The following is an 18,923-nucleotide window of genomic DNA, read 5'->3' on the forward strand; positions in this document are numbered from 1 at the left end:
ATTACCTGAGACAGAATGTAATGGGATATACTAGTGGTTTGAGAGGGCTTGATCTAGTAATTGCATCTGAGAAATTGACTATTATGAATATGACCATATTGCCACCAGTTGGTGAGAGTGATCATAAAGTCTTGACCTGGGAAGTGGCCAAATGTGTGGAATTTTCAATTAAGACAGGGTACATGTGGAATTACCAGGCTGGTAAGTATGATGAGATTAGGAGATTGCTTGGATCAGTGCCATGGCATGTGAAACTGCAAGGACTGGATGTTGATAATGCATGGAAAGTGGTAAAGGAGTGTTTGAGTTAAGACTAGTGTAATGGCATAGTGTGGTAAGGCAAAAGCAGATTATGAAAGAAAGTTAGCAATGCAGGCTGAAGAGAATCCCAAACAGGTCTTTCAATATGCTGCAAGTAAAAGAAATAATGTATATCGCAGAATGATTTTAAGGAATGCTGATGGTAGGGAGGTAACTGAATCAGTTGAAATAGAATTACTAAGTGAACACTTTGTAAGAGTATATCATCCAGGTGGTGATATTGCAGGAATAAGAGAGACAAAGGCTTATACAGGAACTGAAGTAAATGAAATGGAGGTGCATAGTATATTTATTGCAAAATCTTAATATGAATACAGCTGTTGGATTGGATGGTATACCAGCTTGAGTTTTACGTGAAGTGGTGGGAAAATTGTCAGTGCCCTTGACTGTATTGTTTAATCTAAGTCTCAATTCTGAGTTAGTCCTGAGGGGGGTGGATGGAAAGAGGGGGAAATAATTCCATTGCATAAAGGAGGCTCCAAGGCTGCTGTTGCAAATTACCGACCGATCAGCATATCAGGAGTCATCGTCAAAGTATTGGAAAAGTTGGTCAAGAGCAAAATACAGGAATGGAAAGATGGAAATGGGGAATACTGTATGGGGGGGGGGGTGGTAGCATGGTTTTGTGAAGGGTAGATCATGCCTCAGTAACTTGCTCTCGTTTTTTATAATACAGTGACAGCTGAGTTGGATAAAGGTAATGGGTTTACAGTGATACTGCTGTACTTTGCAAAATAAATTGACAGGATACCATATGGAGTTCTAATCAATAAACTGCAGCACATGGGGATGGATATAGGATTGGCGAGATGGATTGGAGGGCAGGTGATGGAGAGATATCAGAGAGTAGTTTATTCAGCAATAGAGTTCAAAAGAAGGCCTGTGACTAGTGACATGCTTCAGGGTTCTGTTCTTGGACTGCTACATTTTAATTTGTTCATTAAAGATATAGACAGGAATCTGAGAGGAACTGTTCAGTTATTTGCTGATGATGTAAAGATGGGTAGAGCAATAGTTAAATACAGATGGTGTCAAAATTTTGCAGGATGATTTGGACAGATTGGCAGACATGGCAATGGAGAATGGATGTAAATTTAATGTGGCAGAGTGCGGTTATGCATTTTGGGGTGAAAACATTACCATCTGTGTACTGCATTGGTGGTGTTAATATTATAGGATTTTTATTTAGAGATGATCTCTGTTCAACAATTATTTTTTTTATTTCCGAGTGTACCTATACATGCATAAGGGTCACTCCGATTGGTGCAATGACCTCCTTTTTTACTATTTCTTTCAGAATCCAAAAAATCACTGACCCAAGACCAAAATACAAAATAAACACATTTAATAAAACAAAAACAATATATATACACTTCAAACAATATTACATAACTACAAATTTAATTGGATCCAAGGCCTTTTTAAAAATAAACTTACACTTAAGACTAGACTAAACACTTTGTTTTCACAATGACAAAATGTTCATAGCCAGTTTCTCTCTGTGTCAAGGTCCTTTTCCAAAGATATATGACTTTATTCTTCATTTTCACAGGATCCTTTCTCATCACTCATGTAGCACACATTAATTCTTCCTAACTCGATTTTGTCTCTTTTTAGTAGAAATAATAGTTAGATCTGGCGTCCTTAAGACAGATGAAACTTCTTAATCAGAGTTTTCTCAAACATTCCTTTAGAACATAAATAGCTTGTCTCTTTATCGATTTTGTCTCTTTTTAGTAGAAATAATAGTTAGATCTGGCGTCCTTAAGACAGATGAAACTTCTTAATCAGAGTTTTCTCAAACATTCCTTTAGAACATAAATAGCAATTTCTTCTTTTATTCACTAATGCTTATTGACAGTCTTAACTCTTCCACTTTAAAAAATTCACAGTTCTACAATTCCCTTTTCGGAATCTACTACTAATCTTCCAATTAGTGTTTCCTTGAAAATTTCTTTTAAAACATCTATAGCAATATTTTCTTTTAATTATCAATACTTATTCCACTTTGAAACTTCATAGTTCCACGATTCATTTTTCGGAATATACTATTAATTTTCTTCTGACTGTCACATAAAAAAAACTCAATTTCCTCCGAATGTAAATATCTGCCAGCTTGTGTTCTTATTTCTTTTCGAACACTCTTCTTGTTTACTCTCCATCAGCTGTCAATCACACATCAGACTTCTCAGTGAGCATGTGCACTCCTTGAAACTGGTAAACAAGAAACTAAATACAATGGCTGACACGGTGTCTCCTTTAGCGACAAGAGAATGTCTTCAAAAAACACAACTTTAATATTTTAAACTACAATGAATTTGTTTAAAGTAACACAACTATTCAAATCCGGTAAGTACATTAATTTTTAACTGCTTTACACATCACTTTGACAAAATAATTTCAATAACGGGCACATCGCAAGTGCCGACAGTGCATGTTATGAAACCAAAACTAATAAACATTCTAACATAAACAATTCGTAAAAATATTCTGAATTTTTAATTATGATTATTTTTATATCAGTTTCATCTTTCTCTGAAAAATTTTATTTGTAAAAAAAAATTTTAAATATTTAACCTGTATCCTTAACAAAACTTTTAATGCTTATTCCTTGATCTTAAATAAAAACATGATTCTTGCTGATTATTATTTACACTCTCCGAATCATCTGATGCTAGAGATAATTCGGAATTTTCTTCTTCCAATTTACTATACTTACAAATCTCATTTCTATATTTCTCAAATATTTCATTTAAACTACTTGAATTATGCCCTAAATCTACAGAATCATCACTCTCAGAATCAAATTCTACAAGTGTCTGAGATTCTTTATCCTTATTAACTAAATTAGAGGTATTTTCATATTTTTGTGATTTATTTAACTCTAGGTTAACTAACCTATGATATTCTGGTACTATTTCATCAATGTTAGAGTCAGTTTGATCATCATCACTCTTACATTGTACATTATCTGAATTATGTACCTTGGAATTTCTAAAATTTCCGGCATTAGGTTTTGTTTTACCCAAGTTTAATTTTCTCCTTTGCTGCATGTTTGAATTATGAGCTTTAAAACTATTTCATTTCCTATTAACTGATTCTGAATGAGATGCACAATTAGTACTAGGAAAACAACACTCATCTTTCAATATTCTATTTATATTGTCTCCTAATATAACTAAATCTTTACTCCCCAAAAAGTACTTTTGTAACCTATCAGAGTGTACATTTATAATTTTACTAGGATTTTTGACATCTTGAATCCTAAAATTCACAGGAGAAAATTTATCTAGAATTCTATATGGACCTAAAGCTTTCCTTCCTAATTTTCTAACCCTTTTTATGCTAGATTTATCATCTAACGATACTAAACTCATGGTGCAAATGACTTATACTTTCTAAAATGATTTATATACTGCCTAGTTTTCTGAGAACTTAATTTACTTATTTCACCTACTAATCTGTGAGTAGTGGAAAATTTATCTACTACTGTCTCCAGATACTCATTTATATCATTGTATCCTGTATTAGGAATGACTGAAACAAGTTCATTAGGAAAGATTGGATCAAAGCCATATAAAGCAAAAGATGGTTTTTCTTTGATAGCAGAATGAAAAGCAGATCTACATGCAAATAATGCTTGAGAAATATATATGTCCCAATCATTCATTTTAGTGTTTGCCAGATTGGAAAGTATTTGCTTTATGTTTTTATTCAACCTTTCACACATACGCACTGTGGGTGGTAAGATGTAGTAAAAATCTTCCTAATATTGAGTAATTTACATAACTGTAAATTTGATCTGAAAGTAAAGTCTGGGGAGTTCCATATCTACAAATTATCATATTCAAGAACTTTCTTGCAATAGTCTTTGCAGTTTGATCCTTCATCAACACTGCTTCAGGAAATCTAGTTAGCATATCTATGGCTACTAGAATGTACCTATTGCCTTTTTTAGTAATTGGCAGTGGACCTACTACATCAATAGCAACAGCCTGAAAAGGTCTACTTGTAATGGAGCTTTTCCTCTAAAAGGGGATCTTATTTGGCACTTATGACATGATTTGACATATGTGAGTATGTTACTCTTCATACCTTTCCAGATGTAACGATCCTTTATTCTTTCCTAAGTTCTAGAAAATCCTTGGTGTCCTGCCAAGTCAGAATCATGGAAAATGTACATGATCCAAGGAATCATTTGAGTTGGTGCCAATATTTTCACTTTCACCCTTCCTTCTTCCATTTGTCTAGATAAGAGTAACCCATCTTTATCTAAATATCAAGTTTTCCAGGTTTAAAAATGTATCCAGTTGAGTTTCACCCTTCAATACTGTTTCATAAATAGTTTTAAGTACAAGATCATCTTTCTGAGCTTGGACAATCTTATCCTTTTCCCAATATGTGAACTAGGTTCCTTATTCTTTAGAGTCTCAATATTAAACACTTGATCATTATCATCAGGGTGTTTAAAAACTTCAGAAGATTGCTCTAATTTTCCATTGTCACCTGCTGATGTCCTGTCTAAACAGTATTCTAGCCCGCACAAGGACACTGTACTATCAACAAAATTACATGCAAAACCATGATGTTTCATAAAATCAATTTGAAATATTACTTGTACATTTGGATCAGATGATTCTGGAAGAACTATTAATGGATGACAAACTTTTAATGGAAAACAAGGAATTGAAATAAAAACATTCATTTGCTTATCAGCAGACATTTCTGATTCAAATATGCCCTTTAATTTAATTAGATAGCTTAAAATTGAAATGTCATTTGGGATTAGAGATTTAATTCTGTTAAACTATAAGAAATGAGTAAAATATGTGTACTTGTGTCAAGTAAGATTTCACAAGGCACATCTTCAATAAATCCTTGTAGAACTGTCAAAGGATTAGCTCTATTAGCATAAGGAGCTAATGATACATCAAACTCTCTTTTAGGGTTGGAGCTGTCTTTAGCTTTACCCATGTCAAATGAGTAGTTTGACATTTCTGTCCTTGCCAGTATGATATTGGAATAATAATTATTTCCAGATTTACTTTTATCCTCAGATTTCTTATGTTGAAAACAAGATTTATCCCTAACATAACAGTCTTTAGCAAAATGACCAGGTTTATTACATCTAAAGCATTGAGAAAGATTGATTATCTGTAAGATTCTTGGATACTGTTAAATCAGATATCATCTTAAACAAAAGTTCCTGTCCTTTTACTATTGGTCTCTGTTGTCTTTCTCTTTCTTCACTAAGAAATGTTTTCAGTTCCTCTAATTTTCCCAAATCATGTAATTGTACCTTGAAATCAGATTCTGGATCTTCATCAGTGAAATTCACAGAAATTTCTTTAGGCTGTTTCTTTTTCTTGGCACCTTTTCATTTTTGAAACTTTCCTTCTCTCACTTTATCTGCAGCAAAAATGTTAGGAGGATGAGTTTCATTATACTGGAAAGAATTTACTTGTTTATTATTTGCAGAATGAAATATATCTCTAAGTCTCTCTTCCTTTTCCTTAACAAGTTCAAAACACTGTTCAAGAATTTTAACCTTTTTCTTGTATGCTGTTTCTTTCAAATTATCTTTAAGGCCATGCCTAATTTGATTAAGCAGCAACCATTCTAAAGATGATTTCTCTTCAAATGAAACATTGTATTTATGAGCAATGCTCCAAAGTCTGTGGTAATACTCTGAAACAGACTCCCTATTACCTTGAATGCACTGATGAATTTTCCAAATGTTAGGCCCTAATTCTCTTACACTTGAAAATTCTGATATTAGGAAACTTTTAAATGTTGCATAACTATCAGTGTCTCTCAGCAAAGGGGATGTTGCTGAGAGACACTATTAGAGTAATATTATATAATATTATGATAGTTTTGACAGATTAACAGATTAATTTGGAATAACATGAAAAAATTAATGATGATGTAACTTTTTCATGTAGTACTATCATAATATGGAGAGAGAGAGAGGATGTAAGGGGGGGGGGATCTGTAGAAGTTTTAGTTTATGTGCAGTTAAGAGCTAGATTTTTCTCTAATAGAATAGTGAGTGAAACAGTTTGTCTGTTGAAGTACCAAGTGCATCTAATGTGAATGAATTTAGGAGAAGATACAGCAGACTGTCTGAGTGATATATGGCCTCCCTTAATGAGTTCTTGACTCCCTGAAGATCTAATAATAATTACAACATCCTGTAGGTCCACCCATCAAGGATGTATATATCAAGAGTTTGTTGATGATGATAAAAGAAATTTGGGTCAGTCTAGATAACAGGGAGATCTTCTACCCATAGCATTTAAGGAATGTAGGGATTTCCAATCTGATGTCCAATCCTCACTTTCTTATAGAACATCATGTCAATATAGTTGGTATTACTGACAAAGAAGACTAAAATAAGTGAGATTCTGCCAAATAATAGCTTTAAGATGTTATATTTGAGTGATAAAAATCAGGGAAAGGAAGAAGCTATGGGCAGTTTCAAGTAGAGTGATATGAGCAGATTTCAAAATGGGGAATTTAAGAGTCATGACTTGTTTATGCTTATGGTGCTACAGACAGTTCTACCAATGAATTAATTTTTTTGAGTCATAGTGAAGGTAAAGGGGGGGGGGGGAAGTGATCCTTGTTGGACATCTAAACAAGAATAGGAAAGTAATAGTAGACATATAGAAATGTTTTGGGAAAATTTGGAAGATCAAGTCTATTAATAATAAATATTTGCTGGATTCTGATCAAGATATTGACTAATTGTTACCAGTACACTTTTCAAATATAAACATGTGCACAAATTCATTTAGTGATTATATTATTCAAAGTCAATAGTGATGTCTTTTTTTTTTTTTTTGCTGATAGTGGCAGTGATATGTTTAGGGGACATGATTTATACTGGGGATTTCAAATCAAATTTGGAAGTGTTCACCACCTACTTTTGAGGAGGAGGAGGAGAAAATGAATATCATATTAGATAATAAAATATTTACAAAAGTTTTAAAAAGAATTTAAGCCCAGCTACTTTCATACATAAACTGGACATTCAAATATACAGTTATTATTCAAGAAGAAATGAAGGTGTTTGAATCAAAACTTGGAGTATTAGGATCACATTCTGAAAAAAGCATTCATTGATTGATTCAGTCAAGGAAGCATATGATTCTACAAGGATTTTTTTAAAAAATTATGTGTAATAGCAGTAGAACAAAAATAGTGGGAAGACTGGTAAGAATATAGAAGATAAGGTGATAGAATGTTCTGGAATCTATTGGGGAAAAAAAAAGCTTAGAAATGGAAGAAACATTACCACAAAGGGAATCAGGTAATAAGAAGGACATAAAAACTGAAGATATTCTATATGTTTGAAATATTAACTTCGAATGATAATTAATATTCAGGAAGAATGCAATCAGAAAAATATATATACTACTTGGCATAGAAATCAGTAACCTGAAATGTGATATGGAATAGATGGTATTATTCAACCATAAATGCTCAAATATATGGACACACAAAACTTATATGGTGTCTGTACACTGCATGATTCAGAAGATTGAATTTCAGATGATTGGAGTAGAGCAAGGAAGGAGGTAACAGGAAGATAGTTTGATGTTAAATCTGGTGTAAGCTAAAGGTGCATATCTGCACTCCTAATATTGGAATTGGAGATATTCATCTTGGCTCTTTACTTTATGCAGATGATGAATCCTGAATCAGTCCAGGATTAAATAACTGTTCTAATAAATTTGATATCAAAATCAGCAATAAAAAGACAACCAAATAACCAAAGCTGGTATGGTGGAGACCAGTTGAATAAATTAAAAAGACTGTGTAGCTCACTGGAAGTGGTGTTTGCAGCTTCTGTACTAGGCTGCCCAAAGAAAGACATGTTCAAGTCACTGACTAGAGGAACTTTTTCTTAGTCTTTCTTCAACCGGTTCTCTGAGTTAGTCAATCTCTGGTATCAGATACCTGTGCTTCTAGGTGAGTCATCAATAGGAAATGAGTTTTTTTCTCCTGTAAATTCAAGAAAATCAACTGTAGATCCCACACTATTTCAGACAGTAACATATCTTGTTAGGGTTAGTGGCCATCAGATGGCAGCACTTGTTTGCCAGTCTCTTCATCGGATGCCACTTATAATTAACGATGGTCTTGGGCCAGCTATCTCTGATTGCTATTGGTGGAGATTTAACTGTCCACTCAGTCTCCAATAAAGTTAGATAGAGCTAAAATGAGTCCGCTCACCTACTCCTATAAGGGAATAAGAGACAAATTAGACAGGACAGTGTTTTAATCAGTTTTAACTTGTTGATCTGACAGGAGATGAATTAGAGATTCAGCAATTTCTTAGCTATCTATGCAGAGTAGAAAAGACAATTTACCAGTCAGAAAGGTTGAGTAATTGATGGTACATAGTTCTGTATACCAGAAGTCAGTTGACACACTAACCCATTCAAGAGTATGTTAATGAAGATTTGTTCACTTGAAGGTCAAATAATTGAGAGATTGCTATAAAAAATTTACTTTAGACCATAGATATGAGATTTCTGAGGAAAAAATTAGGGGATTTGGATAGCAGCATTAGCAGAATCGTGTGAAAAATTTGTAAACTAGGGGAAAAAAAACTTGACATTAGCATTGAAGAATATGTGAGCAAAGTTAATGTAGTCACTAAAAGAAAAATTAGCAGAATAGGTTTGATGCCAGGACTAAGATCTAGGTGGATTAATGTAGTTAAAGAGCAGTGGAAAACAAATTTAAGATCTGGCAATGTTGGAATCCTGACAAATAAATGGCAGATTGGTTTGGAAGGAAATTGTTTATAGAAAGTTAGTAGTAACGTAAATTTAATGATGTAGTAATGGAGAGGATACATATCAGGAATTCGATAATATCAAAAATGAACTTGACACTATTCAAGAATATGTTACTACTGCTAATCTGATGTGATATGAACACAATTTGAGATAAAAAATTTACAAATCAAGTTTGTGTCAAAAGTTGAAGGAAACAGACCTCCATGCGAAACTAATGTTTAGTGAGAATAATGTACTGCTTTAAGAAGATCAAATGGAAGAGCTGATGAAATCAGAGATTTGACAGACTGACTGATAGAAAATAAGTCATGAAATTTCAAGTCTGTTAGACTATTCTATCATCATCTCTTGATGGCTCACACCAAAAATTTTAATCTGACTTTGAAAAAGAGATGTTCTCATAACTTTGAGATAGAAGCATCTTTCAAAGTTTAATGGAGAAAACTCACAGCTAGAGATAATAATTACTAACTAAATTTTATTTAGCTAATAAATTACTATGTCAATATTTTGCCCTGTCCACCAAGGCATTTTAATGGGCACAAAGCATATAACTAAGCATGTGCACACTGGCAGGAAGGCAAACACAGAGTATGAAAGGCAGTATCCTATAGTCCTAACTGGTGCCCTCTATTTGCGCAGTAATGGAAACTCGTTAAGGTCTCAAAATAAGTCTCCTGGGCTCACCCATAATGGTCTCCTATAGAATCATCTCATTTTCAAAGTCAGATATTAAAATATTGTGATCAGAAACAATATGGGATGTAATATCCCTTAACTTAAATAAGATATTAAAAGTTTTTGACTAATACAAAAGACTTTCAAAGCCAACCAGCACACAGTTTCAAATCCCAGTTTGACATGAATAATTGTGAATATCCTGATGTAATCAATTATTTTCTTCATCTAATTTTAGAGCACTAATCTGCTTATTGAAGATATGATGTGACTTATAAGTAAAAAGTACTGTGTTTGATCTCTGGAGCAGGATTTCTGATTTGACCTTGGTTATAACTTTTCATAGGTTAGTGACATAGAATATAATATTCTTGCTTGCCAGCACAACATTAACTAAAACACTTTATTTGAAATTGCAATTTGTTTTAAATTTACCCTCTTGATTTACTGCCTCCTTTAAAATAAACAAAGACTTAGTTTTTCTATGATACCTGTGCTTCTAGGTGAGTCATCAAGAAATAGCACTTTGATAAGTTTCTGTTTTCATAAAAGAGACAAGGCAAATTTCAGAAATAAAAAAGGTGAATACAAAATATTCTTTGAATTAACATGATTAACAGCCTGAATATTACAGTCCATCATCATCAATGGCAACAATAGTTAATTACAAGGTAGAACATGAACAATGGATTGATTTGAAAAAGTAAGGGCCATGTGATGTTATACATGAAAACAATGCAATAGTATAACTGAGGCAGCATTTCAGTATTAATTATTCATTAGTTTTTTAAAAAAAAGAAATTGGTGTGTGATTAGAATAAGACTTTCCCATATCTTAGATAGGTAGCAGCAATCATTCCGATTTAAATTTGGATGGTGAAGTAAGGCCTCAGTTCTTTCTTTAAACAACCATGAGTGGGGGAAGGGCCCCCACTCTGGGTGCACCACTGTACTACTATGAAAATTTCTTCAAATGAAATAACACCTTACTTTCTTCATATTATTTACCACAAGCCAATTTTTTCATTATTCCCTCCTTCAAAATAAATGATTAAAATTTTTAATCATTTATTGGTAGTCTTATGTCTAATTTTTAATCATTTAGTGGTAGTCTCTTACCTTAAAGGATTATCTTTGAAAATAAATGAAGCTTGTACTGTCATGGCAATTCCATTTTTGTTCAACCTGCAGAGTACTCGTTTTGGATTGTATATATGTATCATATTTAAAAAATAAAATAAACTACTTAAGTGAATTTTTCATTATCATTCTGAAAACTCTAGCTCAAGTAAATATTTGAATATTTATGTTGCCAAATAGCATTCTGAAATCAGCATAAATTTTATATTAATCTGGCTCTGTAAAGGAGGAGAAAATGGAGCCTGTGTAGCTCAGTGGATGTGGTGTTTGCACACCATGGTGATTGATCGCACAAAGGAAGACTTGGTTCCAAATCTAGTTGGCGACTAGAGGAAATTTTTGCTGGTATGGGTGGCCAAGTGGTTAGAATATCCGCTCTTCAGCCAAAGGCTGTAGGTTCAAATCCCACTGCAGGCATAGATGTTTGTGATTGTCTGTGAAAATACTAGTGGTGGTGGTGGGCAGTAGATGGTGTTGGTGTATGTAATGTAGTTCATTGCAGTTGTAGAGTAGGTGCCCTCCCTCGATGAGGCTTTGGACTCCCTGGAGGTGTCAGGTAATAATAATAATGATAGTCCCTATATTCTTAAGAAATTTTTAAGACAGAGAATTTCGAATATCTCTTTAATCATATAAAATAGTAATTAAAGTAATAATGACTTGCAGCTTTATTTTATTTTATTTTATTTTATTTTTTTCAGGGTCTATATGCCATGTCAATGAACTGTATGGAAGCAGCAGAAGCCCAGTTTGGTGCAGTCGTTAGAGTAAGTTTGTTTGACTGGCATGTGAATATGATTGCATCTTGAAGCCTGTATTCATTTCATTACCTGTTAATACTGTCAAACTGATGTAAATTACAACCTTCCCCCAGTGACTTATGTCAAGTTTTAGTATTCATGTATTCACTTATAGTCAGTTTTGTATTCATGTATTTCTTGTTATTTTTTTTTTCCACCTAAGACACGATCATTGGAGTATAATGAAAAATTATTCACTTTGTAAAAAAAACTTTTTTCTTTTTATAAAAAACCATGCAAATGAAACTAATTAAAAATTAGTAATTTAAAGTTGACCCTACAGCCCCCCCCCCTCCCTCTTTCATGAAGATTTCATTTGCTCTTTTACTTCTGATGGAATTTATTCATAAATCCATTTTTCAAGAAAGATACCTCTCAGAATAACCATGTCACAAGTGGAATTATTTTTCATAGGGTTTTTGTTGTTACCAGTAATATTGCAAACTGGTAATGCTGCTGTAATAGCAAAATAATTTCATTCTTAAACATTATTAAAACCAGTTAAAACAAATAATGTAATGACAGGCATGAAAGAGAACTACCATCTTCGCTGAATAAATTCTGAAAAGAAAACACTACCATGTGTAGGTATTATAAATCTTAGAGTATTTTTTGAGTCAGTATCAGGAATTATTCTCCTGCAATCTCCTGTTTTAAATTATGTACAGTTTGAGATCATGTTGTTCTAAGATTCTTCATTCTAACAGATATAGGCTACCTAAATATTTAACTCCAGATGTGCTCTTTTTGTTATAATTTTAAACTGCTTAACTGTAATATCTGAGTTTTCTGGATGCAGTATGAATTCAGTGAAAATATTAATATTGCATAATTAATTTTGTATAGAAGAAAAGACCCTGAAGGACTTCATTTGGCTTCAAAACTATTAATGGAAATTATGTGAAATATTCAATGTGTTTATGTCTGTTGTGTGTAGATGCAGGATTAAGTAGTGTAAACAGTGGGTTGTTTGAGGTGCAGTGTCCTATCATTTTTTGCAGTATGCACAAACTTTGAAACAGTCTTAAAGTTTTGAAAATAACTAAGACATTATGAAGCTATAAAACATAATGGATAATTATTATTATTTTTAATAATAATCTACAATATCAAATGGAGCTTTATAGATTTTTTCTGTACTTAAATGATATACAAAGATTGGCAAAACTTTTATGTTATAGAGCATCCTTGGATCAGAACATGTCTTTTAACTGCAACTCTTTTTGTAATTGTTGCAAGTTTTTCCACTTGGTTATACTATAAATAAAAGATGCCAAGAAATTATATTCTTGGTTTTATCCTTTATCCAAGTGTAAGCAAACAAGGTTTGTGCATGAAGTAACTTCACAACTGGGCAACTTGTATATAGAAGCTAATGACTTCACATCACTTGCCTTAGTATCCCATAATGAAAAACACATATCCTTACAGACATATATAATGCTATGCATTATGGGAAGGGTCACTACCAAGACCGGTTTAGACCTTTAACACCCCTTCCGGCTGAGGTGGATAAATAGTGAGACTGGATTGTACTTCTTATCCATGTTATCCAATAGGTGTTACAGAATCGTATCTAGATTTAGCTGGATGTCTATAGGCGTCCTGGCCAGTTGGGGGGGGGGGGGTAATGAGGTCTCATCAGTGGAAGCCAGACTCAGAAGTGATACCAACTGATGAGACTTCATTGAAGGTCAAAATTAGTCCGAGTAGTGATCCTTCCCATAATGCATAGCATTATTACATGTCTGTAAGGATATGTGTTTTGCATTCTGGTGGGATACTAAGGCAAGTGATGTGAAATCATTAGCCTCTATATACAAGTTGCCCAGTTATGAAAGTTACTTCCCGAAAGTTATTACACTTTAATAAAGGATTAAATGAAGAATATAATTTTTTGGCATCATTAATTTCTTTTTTGTAATTAAAAATTTAAATGAAATTATCATATATATTGCCTATCTTTGTTGTACTTTTAGTATAGGATTTAGGTTACTTTTAATAGTATCCTATTATTTTTATGCTTTAAAATCAATGGAGCTCCATCTTACTATTCTATCAATCACTAATATCAGATTTGTTCATCACCATCTGCAGTCTCCACATCAAATTTCAGAAATCGTTATTGCCTAAAGGTAGGCAATATATATGATGATTTCATTAAATTTTGAATTTAATTTTCATTAAAAAAAAAGTTGCAGTCAAAAGACTCATTCTGATCCAAGGGTGTGCCATAACATAAAAGCTTTGCTTATCCCTTTATATCAAAATTTATAAAAAAAGCAATTGAACCATAAGTTCAGAGACAATATAAAGTCCTTAAAGGATACTTTTTGGAGTGCTAAAAGATCAAAGCTGTATAACTGGGAGGAGACCTCTATGTATCCTTTTAAATAATGCAGAGAACTAACCTTGGCTTCTGACCTAATGTCCAATCCTCACCTTCTTATGGTGCACCCCATTAGGTATTTACCTGGATAATGAACAAATGAGGATGCGCTGGCAATTTGGTATTTAGCTGACAAATTGTATTCTTATTGGCTTAAACCACAATGTAAAATACTGGTACAACTTGACAGAATTTCATGCTGGCCCAGTTGAACAAGGTCCCTGTTGCTTTTTGTCAGGTAACCAGGGCAAACAGCATAAGGTCAGCTACCGGAACAAATCCCAGAACACATCCCAACTCAACATCGGTTGAGTTCAAGATTTGTACTATCAATATAAAAAATGCCAATGTAAAAGAAATGAAACTAGCAGAATTGGCTGAGGACCATATCAGCATAATGGGCATGACTAAAACAAGAAGACAAAAACAGGTGAGATCTTTCTTAGCAACAAATACAAAATATTATATTCAGGCAATAACAATTAAGGAAAAGAATGAGTAGTTATAGTATTCAACACTAAATACAAGGATAATCTTCTTGAATGGTAGGCAATATCAAGTAGAGTGATGTGGCAAATATCACAATGGGGAACCAGCCAATGACACTTATTTGTGCTTATGTTCCCCACAGAAGGTTCTATCAAGGAAGAAATGAAGGAATTTTTGAGGCATTAGACAGCTGGTACAATGAAAAAGAAAAGTTGGTCTTTATTAGAGATTCAAACAGCAGGTTAGGAAATGATTACCAGACATATAGAAAATTTGGAGAAAAGCACAAAGCTAATGATAATGGTAAATGCCTGCTAGATTTCTAGCAGGCATTTACCATTATTATTGTAATTGGATTAGTTTTTACTAACACCATGTTGCAACATAAAAATAAGCACAAATCCACATGGAGAGAAGATGCAAGAAATAAGTATCATTGACTATGTTATAGTTGATAGTGATGCTTTCCCACTGGTTCAGGATACAAGCGTTTACAGAAGATTTGAAATAGGAAGTGATTACTATTTAGTTTTGAGCAGGATAAAATTGAATTTTATATTGGAAAGTTTTTAAATGAATCAAAGCTGAATAGCTTTCAGAGGTGAAGTGTGGACTCAAACATATATCATTGAAGAATAAATGAAAGAGTTTGAAAACAAGAACTAAACCATGGAGATTCAATGGCAAACCCTATAATCAGTGAAAACACTGATGTAGTGAGAATGTCAGGATAGAAAAATCAAAACTCCATGGTGGACTCAGGGAAGTTAAAGAGGCAGTCCAGGAAAAGAAGAAAGCATATTAAATGTTCCTGGCAAACAAGTCAGCTGGTGCTCTTAGGAAATACACAGAAAAATGTAAGAAAACAAAGCACTGTGTAAAACTAGCTAAACAAAGGTCATGGGAAGCCTTTTGTAAAAACATAGAAAATAAATATCAGAGAGAGCAAAATATTCTGGAGACTATTGAAAAACTTAGAAATTGAGGAAAGAGTACTGTAAAAGGAATCAGAGGTGATAAAGGTGCCATGAGAACTGAAGATAAAGATATTCTAGAAGTTTGGAGTAATTACTTTGAAAGATTGCTAAGGAAAGCCAGCAGTGGTAGAAAACTCCCAACAATAATGCTGTCAGGAACACATATCCATACTAGAAGTAGAAAAAGTCATCAAAAGCCTGAAATATGGAAAGGCAGCAGGAGTAGATGATATTCGACCAGAAATGCTCAAGTATGGATGTATAAAAGTTTTACAGTGGCTAATTCAGTGCATAATAATTCAGTTTTACACTGTATAATTCAGAGGGCCGAATTCTGGATGATTGGAGTAGAGCTCTCATAGTAACCATCTGTAAAAAGAGAAATAAAACAATGTGAGAATTACAGAAGTATTTTCCTGTTTAGCATTCCTGGTAAGATTTATGTAAGTATACTTGAGAAACAGCTAAGAAAAATTGTGTAAGGGAAGGCATTAATCCAACTTGTTGAACAACAAGCTGGATGAATGCCAAATAGAGGTTATCAGAATAAGATTTTTACTTTAAGACAAATAGTTGAGAAATCTTGTGAATGCAACAACGGTTTTATTTAATTTTCATAGATCTGGAGAAAGCATGACAATGTGCCAAGGGAAAGCTCTTTGAAATGTTACAGTTATATGTTGTAAATGAGACATTATTTGAGCAGTATTTTTCCATGCCTCCACTGGGATCTTGTCATGGCCTACCAATTTTCCATTCTTCATCATCTTTACGGCTTCCTTCACTTCCACTCTACTAATGTTCTGCACCATCCCCTCATTAGGCTCCCCATCTTCTCTGTGAGTCCTTGCATTTTTTTCATTCAAAAGCGCTTCAAAGTATATTCTCCGTCTGTTTCTTATATCCACGTCCTTCCTTAATACCCTTCCTCCAGAGTCTTTGATCTGTCTCACATGTACAATGTCCTTTGATGCCTTATTTCTACATTTTGTTAATCGATAAATCTTTCTCTGTCCTTCCTTTGTTTCTAATTGATCATAAAGATCTTGATATGCCATGGCCTTTGCCTGTGCAACAACTCTTTTGGCTTCTCGCTTTTTCTTTCTGTACTCCTCTCTGTCCTCTTCCACTCTTGACTCGTCCCACTTCTGCTTTGTCTTCCTCTTAGCCGCCACTGCATCTTGTACATTATTATTCCGCCACCAACCCTCCTTCTGCTCCGTAATCTTTCTGGATGTTTCACCAAGCACCTCAATTGCACAGCTTAGAATTACTTTGGAATTATGTCTCCACCAGTCTTGTACACATTCTAGTCCACCTGAAATCCTCTCTAACACCTTCTCCCTAAAACAGTTCCTCACACCCTCTTCTTTTAAGCGAAACCACTTAATTTTCTTCCTCTCATGTCTTCCAAAGGTTCCCATCTTCAACTTTATTTTAAGGTCTGTGCACAGCAGCCTGTGTTGCTGCACCACCTGATCTGTTGTGATTACCTTATAATTTACCATGCACCCTTTCACAGTCCTTATTCTGTCTCCCTATGTGTCTGTTTTCAAGTCTTCTCCGACAATCACCATCTCGTTTTTTTCCAGTTCTCTCATTTCTTCATCTAGCATGTTCCAGAATTCATCCTTCTCTTCTGCTGTACAACCAACTTGTGGGGCATATACACATAAGATGACCAGTTGCTCTTCTCCAAGACCCAGTTTCATTCGCATGATCCTGTCATTCCTCCTACTCACTTCCAGTACTTTGCCCTTCATTCTGCCACACGCCACAATTCCGACACCATTTCTTCTTTCTTTATTCGCTCCAGAGTAGAACAATTTATACCCATCTCCTAGTTCCTTCGCCTTTCCCCCCTTCCACCTTGTCTCCTGCATGCATAAAATGTCCAACTTCCTCATCGTGTCTGCCACCTCTCTTCCCCTTCCAGTCATGCTTCCAACATTCATCATTCCCATTCACAACATTCTCTCCACCTGCTGGGCTCGCTTCTTTAACCGCACCCACCCTTGATGCAGTAGCCCTCATCCACTTCTCACAGCTGTAGGACAATGCAACTGCTTAAGGGGTATGCATTAGCCCTTGTATCACTTTCTTCTTGACTCATTTGATCACAGCTAGAGCTGGCAGTGAAGTTTTATGACCGGATGCCTGGTAAAGTGATTTGAAGTCATTAGCTTCTATATACAAGTTGTCCGAATCCTGAAAATATTTCAGGTGCACACTTTGTTTACTTACACTTGGATAAAGGATTAAACCAAGTATATAATTTCTTGGTATCTTCAATTTATAGTACAGGGTGTCCACAAATGTTTATCCTGATTATAATATATTATAACTCTTCAGTGGATACTTGAAATGGAACACAAAGTTAGACTTCAATGCATTACAATTATTAATTTAAAAAATTTTAATTATTAAATTTAAATTTTAAAATTAAAAAAAATATTATTTTAAATTTTAAAACTAAAAAAAATATTATTTTAAATTTTAATTATTAAAAATCATTATCCTCATCAATGCAGTTCAAAATGAGGTTACCAAATTCTTCATGCCTTGGTCGATCATCTGGCTTTATCTCCTGGACAATTTGGACTTTGTAAGCAAACAATTTCAAACATTTGCGTACCACTTTATGGACTGTACTCCTTGGCATTTGAAGTTCTAGTGAAGCTCTTCTGATTGACTTCTGCGGTGACCGGATGAAGGCAGCATGAACTGCCTCAGCTGTCTCCTCGGTAACCGATGGTCTGCCACTGCTTGTACCCTTATGAACTGAACCTGTTTCTAAAAACTTTGTCTTCCATGACTTAATAAGCTTGACATCAGGTAGGTTCTTTCCATACTGTGCCCTAAACATTCATTTCATTGTAACTGGAGATTTTGTTTCTGCTAGCCACAGAACACATTGGGCTTTTTCCTGTACTGAAGCCATTTTTAAAAAAAATCAGCAGCAGCACTCCTGATGGCAAAAGTAGTATACTGAAGATACCAGTATGGAAATTTTATGAGTGCCCAAGTTTACCTGCAACAAAATTTATTCAGTTAGTTTCATTGTTAAAATATTATAGTTGAAATCAGGGTAAACATTTGTGGGACACCCTGTATAACCAAGTGGAAAAATTTCCAACAACTGGAATCTTAGTTATATTAGACTAAATATCTACAAGTTATATTTAGTCCTCTCTTCTCCTTTTATCTTATAATTATAGTTTTTAATGCCAGTGCAAAATAATAGATCTTTTCATACTTTATTCACTTGAGTATTGTATCACCTTGTAAAACCAATGCAATGATCAATGTTTTTGCT

At 33.9% G+C, this 18,923-nt stretch overlaps 1 protein-coding gene across 1 annotated transcript in view; it reads left to right on the forward strand.

Annotated features, from left to right (window-relative positions):
* Positions 1–18,923, forward strand: part of Mau2 (Mau2 sister chromatid cohesion factor) — a 299,360-nt gene that overhangs the window by 189,549 nt on the left and 90,888 nt on the right. Inside the window, exon 12 of the mRNA XM_090401244.1 lies at positions 11,654–11,719. Within this exon, the coding sequence (XP_090257370.1) occupies positions 11,654–11,719 (66 nt within the window). The remainder of the gene's footprint in view (positions 1–11,653; positions 11,720–18,923) is intronic.

The sequence above is a fragment of the Typopeltis vanoorti genome, chromosome 12, assembly GCF_054136105.1.
Source record: "Typopeltis vanoorti isolate ZY-2024b chromosome 12, IOZ_Tvanoo_1.0, whole genome shotgun sequence".
In the NCBI taxonomy this organism is placed as follows: Eukaryota; Metazoa; Arthropoda; class Arachnida; order Uropygi; family Thelyphonidae; genus Typopeltis; species Typopeltis vanoorti.